We start from the raw sequence: 12,845 nt of genomic DNA, 5'->3' as shown, positions 1-12,845 counted from the left end.
ATTCTGAGAAGAACAAATTCTACACCTGTTTATGCTTTGGCATAGCTCACGCCTGGAGACTGAGTGACAGCTCTATAGCTGGAAGGAGGCCAAGAAGAAGAACCAGCCCTACTGACTAGTTCTCTATCCATTCAAACCATAGTGGGCAAACAGGATCTTCACAGTACGACTGTCATGTTGCAGTCACATCATCTATCGACGGTTTCAGTGGACTGTCAATCATCCTAAAAGGCTCCTGTTTTAGGCTTCTATTCTGGAATATTATACAGTTTAGCTGATTCTACCTTTTCTCTTCCTGGAGGTCACCAATGTGGTTGACGGCCAGCTAGTAGAGTACTTCCCTGCTGTAGTAACAGCTAGTAGAGTACTTCCCTGCTGTAGTAACAGCTGACTGGAGGAAATCAACTGCAGTCATGTCTGCGATGAGTCCTTTATGTTCAATTTCTCACATGTCATCCAGCAGAGTAGAAGAAGTAGAAAAGAAAAGAAAGAAGAGTAGAAAAGCAACATTTCTACCAGTTTATCAGGCCGTAGTCGTGGTGGATTAATCCCAGGAGGAGACAAGAGGCCCAGGGGCAGCGACGGAAGATTCTCACCTGAGATGGGAATGATTACAGTAGACCACCTCGTCACAATAACAGTGCTATCATTTACCACTGACTGGCATTTTCTTTTTTATCTTTAGGCAAGGTGGTTAATTGATTAGGCTATATTACAGTTTCAGCATTTAGCAGATGCTCCTATCCGGAGTGCTAACAGTCAAATGAGCTCAAATGCTTTTTATCGCCAACATGCCAAGAGGTCAACATGAGTACACAAGTGCATATAGACAATACCCAGTTAGTAGCTGGAGAAGTAGCCCACAATGAATAAGGACAAATACATTTTTTAAACATAGAACTAGCTTCAAATTCATAGTCTAGTCTAAGTGACTGTGGATTAAACCAATTTAAGAGTTTTATCACACACAAAATAACAGATAACAGATAACTTCTCTGAGAAACAAGTTGAAATCCCATCCCTGATCCTATCCCAGCATGGCGAGGTCTCACCGTACTGGGTCGCTGCTGTTAGTTGGCCTGCTGCTGTCGCTAACGGTGAAGGCCTTGGAATTTGAGGGTCTCGCCGGTCAGTGGGCGCGCTACAGCCGATGGGACGCCGGCGGGGCCTCAGGCGAGCTCAGCTTCCTGCTCAAAACCAACATCAGCAGGGCCCTACTGCTGTACCTGGACGACGGTGGGGACTGCGACTTCCTGGAGGTGCTGATAGTGGACGGAAGGCTCCAGCTGCGCTTCGCCATCCACTGCGCCGAACCGGCGTCAGTCCACACGGAGACCCGCGTGGACGACCTGCGGTGGCACCGCGTCTCTCTCGCTCGGAGGCACAAAGAGACCCGCCTGGTGGTGGACAACGAGGACAAAGTGGCCGCGGTCAAGTCCAGGAGGAGCGAGATGTCGGTCGCCAGCGACCTCTACGTCGGCGGGATCTCGCCGGACGTGCGCCTGTCCGCTCTCACGTCCAGCACTGTCAAATACGAGCCGCCCTTCAGAGGTCTTCTAGCCAACCTGAAGCTGGGGGAGTTCCTGCCGGTGCTGTTGGACGGGGAAGGCTTCGGGACTGATCTGGAACACCTGTGTGTCGCACACGCTCCTTGTAACGACAGAGGCCTGTGTTTTGTCGACCGGGGAGAGGTCCTCTGTAACTGCAGCGACACGGGATACCGGGGAACGTACTGTCAGGAAGGTCAGAGAAATATTGAGTTTGTTTACAATGTACTGTGTATGAACTTTAGGGGTCAGGATTACATTTCATATGCACTTATTTTACATACCTCACTATCCTGGCTAATATCAACATATCCCAGCTATCCGGTTTCATTCCATTTATTCAAGTGTTCCTCTTCTGTTCATGGCCGCCTAGTTATAGTTGAAAGTGGGGGTGCAAGTTTTTTTTTTATTCTTTTTTTTTTTTACATTGTTTTTTTTTTTTTTTTTGCAAGGGGTGGTTTGGAGGGGGTCCGGCACAACCCCCTCCACGGCAGATTTTTTTACATTTAATGAACACCTGTATGTGCAATTTCCTGCAATATAGAGCCTTCAATCTTGACCAAAATAAAGCTGCTCTTTTCACTATAAAACTCAGTTTATATTGCAGTATGATAGCTATAATAATAATAACTTCACTGCGAGGGCTCTTTTAGCTAACGCTAGCTAGGCACGTATGATAGCCAATTACTATTATAATAATAATAATAATAACTTTCCCATCCTCCCAAAGCCCCTCCAGCCCCGTTCACATCCGCAGCACCAACAACAACAACAACAACAACTAATTGACGCTATCAATAGCCCCAGTGAGCGCGGCGGCTGAATGAATGAAAACTTTATTTAACAGATTGCAGAATGGGTACAATACAGTACGGCTCAATACACACAATTGTTAAGGGGATGCAGACCAGAGAAAGACGTTTGTCTTGTTTACATCAGGGTCCCCTTTCGTGACTGTGCTGCACCGAGTGAATCCACAGTCACTTGCTCCTCAATGGGAAACCAACCTAGATTTACCATGAAGGACTGGTTCTGGCCGAACCGTTCGTTATACAAGTATCACAGAGACATTACAAAGGTGCTCACAGTTGCACGAGGGGTTCGCACAGAGATACGGGATGGTTTGAAACCTCGGCGTTGCTAATAAATATTTTTTATATTTTTTTATAAACTGCTCAAAGCGGCATTATTTCCGCCGTTGGGTGATCACAGCGCCTGCGCACCATCCTGTATCTCTGGATTCACTCGGTGCACTGGGTGCAGCGCCGAGGCTCACCATACGAGAAATATTCAGTTTCAATCTGTTTGCGCATTTAGTATACAGTCACAGTGTTCGACTTACGTGATGATTTGCTCCATTTTGATGTAAACGCCGAAGAATAATCCTCACGAGTCACAATGTTATCCAATATCCAGCCTGAATTTTTCAAGGGCTTTCGAAAAAGCCGCCTCCCCCAACATGTCGTATACGTCATGCCGACGAACCGTGGCCCGTGGGCACTGGATCAAACCATTAAAGTGGGGGGTCACACAATCTTTGGAAACTTAAAAACGTGCTATTAAGTGTCATTGCGTATTATTAATTTGATTGAAATTACGTAGTTATGGTTCGATAAGATTTATATATTGGGGGGGGGATATTTATATCATATGATATGATCAAAAAGTGAGGGAGCAAAGAGACAAGCTTGCTCCCCCAAGTTCAATAGTCCTGGAGCACGTGCATCGTCTGCTCCGTTAAGTGGGCGCCTATGCTTCTGTTAGCAGAGGCAGCCTGCTGTAATGCAAGGTGAACGGAGTGTTCCTCTTCTGTTAGCAGAGGCAGCCTGCTGTAATGCAAGGTGAACGGAGCGTTCCTCTTCTGTTAGCAAAGTGAACGGAGCGTTCCTCTTCTGTTAGCAGAGGCAGCCTGCTAATGCAAGGTGAACGCAGCGCTCCTCTTCTGTTAGCAGAGGCAGCCTGCTGTAATGCAAGGTGAACAGAGCGTTCCTCTTCCGTTGGTTATGGGATTTAGACAATTTCGTGGGCAATATAGAACAGTTGACAGATTAGAAATATAATCTATTGTTAAAAAATTATGAATGAATGAATGAAACTAAATCTCACAAATATAAATTGTTTCAAAATAGACCCATATATATACCGGAATGGCACTCTGGTACTCGAGGCGCTCTGAATATCCCATCTCTTTCCATCTGTGGCCAGAGTTCATCAAATAAAAAAAAATTTGATTTAGGATGTCATCATTTAGTAGTCAACACAAAGCGCGACAGGCACAAGGCCTTGAATGTAGCCGTGATGAAGCTGCTCTGTTCGGGGCTGTTTTCTATGAGGTGCCGCGATACATTGTATTGTTGTGCTGGAGCGAAAATATTCACCAAAATTACCGCAAAACACAAACACTAGAAACAGTTGGAAACTGAACGAATCCTATAATATGTCCAACAACAACACTGTTCTTACAGTATCCATACTTACAAATGATCGCTTCAAGATGAAGAGCGAGACTGAGCGAGTCAGTATCCCGGCGTGTGTTTGGAAGTAGCCCCGCTGCCTCTATTGATCGGTCCAAATGTCCGTCTCACCGTTTAGACCAATCCTCAAAATGACGTCAATCTGACAAAAAACGTGGGCGTGACGCCAGTTTGAGTGACAGGGGTGACACTGTTGTCGGTGCAGACAGAATCGGTTCCCAGGGGTTAAATTGCATGTGGGGTGAGAGGTAAAGTGACGTTTTACAGAGAATTATATGTTTAGTTAACTAGCCTACTTTTAAGAGCCACATTGCTAACACTAATAATTTCATGGTGACGTTGGGTGACCTACCGTAATCTGTGATGCTAAATTAGTTTTGGCTAAACTGCTGCTTCAAATGTAAAAATCCCCCTCTTTAGCAGAGAGATAAATCGATATTAGAACAGAGACACCAGAGGAAGTGAGCTTGCACAGAGAAAGCTAAGAGCGATCTATTAACACATTCTGTGCCACGCCTCTTCCGGAAAGAGCATAGCTCATGCCATTAAACCAATGTAGTCCGTCACCTTGTTTGTAGAGCTATAATATAACTGTATTCTATATTATAGTTATGGATAAGTCATATGACACTGGGTTTCTTCCGGTCAAGATGCAAAAAATAAATAATTTTCCCATCCATACGTTCCCGTTTTATACCGTGGTGAATATGAGTGTTCATATTCTGAACGAATCCTATAATATGTCCAACAACAACACTGTTCTTACAGTATCCATACTTACAAATGATCGCTTCAAGATGAAGAGCGAGACTGAGCGAGTCAGTATCCCGGCGTGTGTTTGGAAGTAGCCCCGCTGCCTCTATTGATCGGTCCAAATGTCCGTCTCACCGTTTAGACCAATCCTCAAAATGACGTCAATCTGACAAAAAACTTGGGCGTGACGCCAGTTTGAGTGACAGGGGTGACACTGTTGTCGGTGCAGACAGAATCGGTTCCCAGGGGTTAAATTGCATGTGGGGTGAGAGGTAAAGTGACGTTTTACAGAGAATTATATGTTTAGTTAACTAGCCTACTTTTAAGAGCCACATTGCTAACACTAATAATTTCATGGTGACGTTGGGTGACCTACCGTAATCTGTGATGCTAAATTAGTTTTGGCTAAACTGCTGCTTCAAATGTAAAAATCCCCCTCTTTAGCAGAGAGATAAATCGATATTAGAACAGAGACACCAGAGGAAGTGAGCTTGCACAGAGAAAGCTAAGAGCGATCTATTAACACATTCTGTGCCACGCCTCTTCCGGAAAGAGCATAGCTCATGCCATTAAACCAATGTAGTCCGTCACCTTGTTTGTAGAGCTATAATATAACTGTATTCTATATTATAGTTATGGATAAGTCATATGACACTGGGTTTCTTCCGGTCAAGATGCAAAAAATAAATAATTTTCCCATCCATACGTTCCCGTTTTATACCGTGGTGAATATGAGTGTTATTTCGGAATGATCCGGGCCAATTCCTGAGAGGCTGGTTATAAACCACAATGTGTATTATACCAAATCCATTCGGGTTTTGTCCCTACACACGCTACGTTTTTTTATGCTTTGATCGTCACCAACGGAATACATTATGGAGTAGCGTTACACACATACGCTCGGATCGCAATGAAAACATTATTGGATCAACGCAAGATTGATACCACCTTGACTAGGATGTACCCCAAAAAGAATATGCCAATTATCTGATCGCCATTCCAAGTATTGATGTCCATCGTTCCGCCAACATAATCCAACACAGAATCCACAGGAGTAATTGTTTCTTCTCAATCTGAGCATTAGAACCGCTACACTTGTCTGACTAAGAATAGTATATATAATATAATATAATCGACGCACAGCCAAAGACTCAACGTTTCAAAGGATGTGCAATACCGGCCGCATACCACCAGGCGGCGGCATTGGACTTTTGCGATCTCAGACTCATTCCTCATGATAACACCAGGTTCCCTGGATGGAATAGGGTATTAAAATCGATAAAAATGAAAAACGATCCAGAAACGTGTTAACACATGATTGGCACCAGCGGTCGGGTGTCAGAAACGTGTAAATCAGTGAATGGCACTGGAAGTGTTAATAGTAATTTCCTATAGCTACAGGAGATCCCAGAGTGATGTGAGCCAGTGTTGTAGTACTCGAGTCCAGGACTTTAATTTCGTGCAAGGGCAGACACATGTGTTCCACCTACATGCGGATTCACGTCGATACCCTCATGTTCAGTACTGCAGATGCCTAAATAGACTCCCCAAATTGTGCGCTTTGTCATTCATTGGGGACGAACCACGTATTTATACGTGCTTCGAATCCATGCGTTGTGGACAGAATCACGTATAAAGCCGTGGCAAGTTGTTATTGCTTTTATTCCATTTTAATAACCTGTTCAAGGTCGCCGAGCGGCACTGCAGATTTTCAATACTCTATGAATTCTACAATATGCAATACCGGCCAGATCCTCTTAGGGGCGCTATCGCGCTACTGCAATGTGCCCTGTGGGCGAACGGATCACTTTTTTTCTTTTCTTTCAATGGAGATTTTTAGTAGCCTGATTCTGAATCAGCATCCTGTACCTTGAATTACGTTTCGAATCGCAGATTTCACCATGCAATAAGGGGATTTATCATCAGCCAATGGACATATCGATCTACCAGATGGCGATCGATAACGGGGAAATGCTTGGGGGTATCCCACCGGCTCATGGTAAGATCTTTTTCACGTAAATTACAGCCCGATCAGAGCTTGCTATGATACGATACGATCAGCGTATGTGGCTAGTTAGACGAACACTGTTTTATTTAGTATTACAATAATAATAAACAACGTCCCCCGCCCCCCCCCTTTCATGCATACATGCTTTGGGACAGTCCCGATCATATGCAGTTTTAGTTATTTCTGTAGCATCTGTAAAACGGAAATGCCATTGGATATAACGTTAGCAGCTATTAGCCATTTATCTAGCTTTCCAGAAAATATACTAGCCCAAATCCGCTATAAAGCTTATATTCACGGCGCTATAAAATGACAGGGATGGTTTATGAACTCAATTGACAATGAGAATGGACAGATAGCAATACTATAAAGTATAGATTTAGCTCTACAAAAAGCCACAGGTTTGTTTACAAAAGCTGGTCCTCAACCATTATATTAGACGGGCCCCAGTGGTCGCCGAAAGTGTTAATGTAGACCTTTTTTATAATTGTATGTCAGCTCTTTGACTGCCAGAGTGGAGTGGACTCAACCTTGATGACTTGACTTGAGTAATGGGGACTCGACTTGGACTCAACTCTGGCTCTTCTTTGGTGACTCGGACTTGGACTCGGACTCGAATACTCGGGACTCGAGACTCAACCTCAAGATTTAGTGACTGGACTACAACACTGATGTGAGCAGCCGGAAACACGACACACGTGACGGTCTATTGCTGTTTCCTCAGGTGCCTGTAGCTTGCAACCACAGAATCTAACAATGTGGGGGTCTAGTTTTTCATAGTCTTTTCGCAGTGGGCTTAACATTACTATGCTGTGGTTATTTCAGCCCTCGCCAAAACTAAACACTCTTTCCTTTTTGCCCTTGCAGCCATCCAGAGACCACAGGAAGGTAAGACCCCTGTACTAACGTTAGGCTCTTCATAATAAAAAGGTTGCAGTAACACTGTGTTTCCTGGCAAGATGGGGTGCTTTGTCATTTTGTTACAGTATGTCGTTATGACAAGTAAATAGGGAGTTGTAGTCTGATGTCACTTTAGTTTCCTGTGCGGTCCACCCGTATAGGGATTTATCATTGGGAAAATGTATTATCGGCTATTGTAATAATTCTGCCTCATGAACATTGGCAAGCTTTCCATTTTGCACAAAATGAGTTCCCTTCTATCACTAACATTATTGTTTAAGCATTTTTGGTTGAAATAAAGGTAGTTATAAGGTTTTTAATTGACTTTACCAGTATAACGCCTGTCGTTCATTGCTGTCGCCATCAGCAGCACCAGAAGTGTAGTTCCTCATTGAACGAAAACATAAGAGTTGTTATTCTGCTACCTTTACGATTAATTGCGAATTCTTTCATGTTGAGCTATAGATTGTGGATGAATACACACAGAAAGGTACACCATGCCAATGTTCATGCTTTATTTGTTTTAAACGAGACGATTTAGAAATGGGTCCATTGGAAATACATGGCGATTTCAAGAGGGTTCATATGCTTGTAGCGATGCCTTTCTCTGCATCTCCCAAAATCATCACCTCGAAGGGCATTTTCCCTCTTTCAATTGCGAAATACTAACACTAAGAGTCAAACAGTCCTAGTGACCGTGCTGTCCTCACACCAGACTTCAGAACGACAGCTTTGTTGACTATTGTAGCTAGCTAAACCAAACCAGTTAGCCGGATACCTCGGACTCAGACTCTCTTTATTGTCAAACCATCTATGCATAACAACAAATCTGTGCATAACATAAATAATAATATAATAATAAAATAATAATAGCCTATGAGACAAGGATGTAAAGCAAGACAATGGACCTCATTCTCGAACACAGTCTGGAATTCCTGAATAGTTTCTTATCTGGGATTCATTCGTAGCTACGAACAGGATTTAAGAATGCGGAAGAGCAGATTGGCGTGCACCTGTGTTCTTAAGGGTTTAATTTGTGAGATAGCATTGGTGATTGCGTTCACATCGATTCTACAGACATCCTCAGATTTGAATAATTATAATAATAATACATATTTGTATAATAATTGTAATAATACATATTTGTATCATTAACAATTATGTTTCAGATTTATAGTAATGATTCAACGAGCCATCGCAATTTCCTAAAATAAATTAAATCCCTACAAATGGCAGTAAATAAATAAATAAGCACTAAACTTTATTTAGTTGATATAGCCATAGTGGAATAGAATGGACACGTCTACATTCTGTAAATAAACATTCAACTTTCCTTTCATGTAGGCTATATATTTGCCATTTTGTTTTAATAGTCCAAACCGTCTTGTTCTCTATTGTTATTTTTTATTGTTGATTGTTGTATTATTTTTTCTTTTTTTACCTTGCTTCGTGTGCACATTGTAAGCCAGTGGAAAAACATTCCACAGCTCATCTTACTGGTACGATGTTGAATTTGACAAATAAAACCTTGAACTTGGACTTCAACATCAATCATGTAAATTGAACCCTGCCAGCCAATGATCAGTGATCAATCATGCTATTTTCAAAGGGCCACGTCTGCACCCTAGGCCTACACACAATATAGCATATCTTCTGCTGCTGGAAGATATCGCTGATCGTGCAGGATGGAGTGCCAGTACCACGACCATGCTGACCTATTCCCAGAGAGCGATGAGTACCTAGTGGGACCTACCAAGGCTACCAAGACTTTTTTACCAAGACCTGTCCTAATGGAGCTGTGCAAGACCCTGGAGCCAGCACTGAGGAGCCAGACCAAACGTCCAAACCCTGTGCCACCACACGTCCAGGTACTGTCCACCTTGGGCACGTGCGCATGAAGGCACCCTCCCCAGATGCGTTTCCATATCTCAACAGAAAGCAATACCACTCCATCAACCCTCAAATCATCTGTGACGCCCAGAACCACCTAGTCCTACATCTTACAGAACAGCTCTGTGGGTGAGCACCTCGAGCAGGAAGAAGCTGGAGACGCATGGCTAATTGGTAAGTATCTGTGTATAATTAATAGTTCCAGCAACAGTAGGCTTCTATTCTTCTAATTACTTATTTTATTAGGAGACCCCACTCACCAACCCTCAGACGGAGCAGGAGGTGGCCTACAATGAGAGCCACGCATGCACTAGTTCCCACCGTCGAGCGCAGCATCAGGCCGCTGAAAAGATGCTGGATTTGTTTGGACGCTGTTCCACCTCCAGTAGCCAGCATCTCTCTCCTGTGTTTTGCGATTATTGTTTTGGCCTTTTGATTTCACATCATCCCATTTATTCTTTTCACTTCAGCCGCTTATACCCAGTTCCAATCGCCTGTACTTTGTATAATACTGTTGCACGTTACTGTTACATTTTCTGTACTTGTGCTGTGTATAATGACAATAAATTTGAATCTAATCAAATCTAATTTCAGTGGCAAATTGCTTTCGCGTTGCCTGTGGGTCCTGGGTGCACACGGTCCTGTGGTTGCATGCTCTTATAATAAACGTGCCGTTTATGTATGCAAATGCAGGTGTACGAGAATGCATGTAGAATGATTCAATTTGAGAATCAGTGACATCCCTCATTCAGGGGAGCGCAGCAGAGAACACTTTGGCTGTTAAGAACACATTTCCACACATTCATGAATCAGGCGGGGATCTTTCTTAGGATTGGTCTTACAAAGTTTGTAAGAAGATATTTAGACACTTGAGAAAACTTTCGAGAATGAGGTCCAATGTACTGTACAACAAGACAACAGCGTAAACTGTAGGGTAGTGCAATACAGTATGTCAAACTCTTTATCTTTTAGCAGGAGGTAGTTTATAGAAGTGTGTAGTTTGTCCAGAGGGTTGGTATGTGACACGTGAGCATCACAAGAGTCGAGGAGCCTGACTGCCTGAGGGAAGATCACAAAGTCTGCCACGATACGTTACGATTAGATTCAGGTGCCTGCTATCGATATGAGACGATATCATATGCCCATTTAGCACAATCAGTAACATTTATATCAACTCAAGAAAGGAAACGAAAATATCATTTGACACTTTAATTTTTTAGCTATTCCAGACATTTAAATGAAAAACAATCTATTGTTTTTAATACAAATAGTGCCACGTTTTGATATATTGAGCTTTAAAATGTTCACATCCTATTAAAGAAACTTGAAATAACTTTTAAGTTCCATTTTTTGGAACTCACAACACACAACCTAAAGCCCCTCCCTACCTCTCTCCCAAACCGTTCCTACAACAATTGTTTTATGTTGCATGATTGATCATGTATACATTTATTATGTATTATATTTTTTGCATTTAAATATCAACATCTGGCCATCCTCAGTAAATACTATCAAACTCCTCTGACCTCATCTGGGCCCCGTTCCCCGTACCTGGATAACTGAGTTAGCCGGATAACTTTCGGTTAAGTCTGACTTAAGCCGGACTTTCCGGCTCCCCGTACCTGGATTGTCCAAATCACCATGACAACAGATCCAAAAGTTTGAGCCTGGTCGAAAGCAGGGTTTAAGTTCAAGTTAGCCGGATGAAGCACAGCCACGCCCCCGCAAAGAAAGTGACAGCGCGTTTCCTGAAATTATTCCCACAGTCTAGGATCTGCTTTATACCATTCTGAATTACGTTTTTGTGCTCCATTCTTCCAGAGGGGGCTTTTGAAATGTAAAATAGACCCAAAATGCTGATACTAAATTCACTTTGTCCTAAATAATGCACGTTATATATACCGTGGCGCTCGCTCGGTGCGATGTACACATTATGTGGTTATTCTAACAACGCGCAGCATTGCAAATGTGAATCCCGCGGGGATATTTTTAATGATTGAAACCTATCGCTCGTTTGGCTCTGATTCCTTTCATATTCTCCGCTGTGGATGTTTAATGGAGCGCCTGGATTGTGTTTCATTCAAGCATAAAATTGAAGTGTCTATGCGTGGATTGTGGATCTTGTCTCGTTCATTAATGTATAAACAATGAATTTATCCCATCTGGCACAGTGGCGCAGCGGTAGTGCTCAATCCTGCCAACCCAGCGACCGGTGTTCGAAACCCCGTGTTTCCAATATAATTTTTTGGAATATAATATTAATGATTATACGCCAAAGTAGCCTAGTTTCAAGTTAAAATATTATAAATCTACATGCATTGAGGATGTCATTCTTTATATAGCTCTCAACGTGCACCAAATTGAATTATTCCTACATCGCAAAAAGAAGGGGGAGACTAGGTTTCGAACCCCGGTCGTCTGCGTGAAAGTCAAAAGAAGAACCCGTTACACCACAGTGGAGATAAGTAAAAGATCGACTATACATCAATCAATGGGAAGAGAGCCGTATCGTTATTTTGTATAACAGTTTAACTAATTATTTTCGCTAGCAATATCTCATTTGATTATTCAATCCAGCAGGCAAGTTTAAAGAAATATAATCTGATTGATTGAGGTAATGAGGGACTTAAAATTAGCCTATAGATAACGCATTTAACTTGTCGGCGAGGCGATTGAGCCGTACTGCAATATGTTACTAAAGTTTTAAATCAATTAATCAATCAATGCCGCTAGAGAATCAGGATCTCTGCTCTCGACACTTGCTGCCTTCTCGGCTGAGGCGGGCACGTGCACTTATCCTGGGTCTCAAGTCTGGCTTGAGTTAACGAGACTGAATCCACCTTCGAGGAACAGGAAAATCCCGGCTTCAAACATCGGGTTAACTGAATCTGGATAATGACATCTTGATCGACTTAGTTGAACCAGGTACGGGGAACGGGGCCCTGGTCTGGGACGCGAACGCACACATACAGAGAAAGGGAGAATGGTTATAGCAGACTTAACACTTTGGGATAAGTTCCCCTTCTTTGCAGGGCTATAACTTTAAATCATATTGCTAGATTGCCATTATTAGGGCCCATTCAAAGTCCTATATGTATTGTTCAGGGTGAAGCAACGTTAAACTTTTTCATTCACATATTCATACTAAAGTATGGTCTAATGTATAAGTATGTTTTCATCTCTTTCTGCAGCTTTCTCCAGAACGTGATATATAGCCCCAAATGCATTATATTGATGATGCAATACAGTTTTATGGCAATCGGCGCGATATAA

The 12,845-nt window shown here is 42.7% G+C and overlaps 1 protein-coding gene across 1 annotated transcript in view; it reads left to right on the top strand.

The window, feature by feature from the left end:
* Positions 1-1,037: 1,037 nt before the first annotated feature.
* LOC311233505 (neurexin-2-like) overlaps positions 1,038-12,845 on the top strand; it is a gene marked incomplete at both ends in the record, with an annotated part of 583,916 nt that continues 572,108 nt past the window's right edge. The window contains one exon of the mRNA XM_084320472.1: positions 1,038-1,794. Coding sequence (XP_084176598.1) covers positions 1,038-1,794 — 757 coding nt within the window. The remainder of the gene's footprint in view (positions 1,795-12,845) is intronic.

This window comes from Notolepis coatsorum (genome assembly GCF_963971535.1).
Source record: "Notolepis coatsorum genome assembly, chromosome: 8".
Taxonomy (NCBI): domain Eukaryota; kingdom Metazoa; phylum Chordata; class Actinopteri; order Aulopiformes; family Paralepididae; genus Notolepis; species Notolepis coatsorum.
This window is presented reverse-complemented; position numbering and strand designations above follow the sequence as displayed.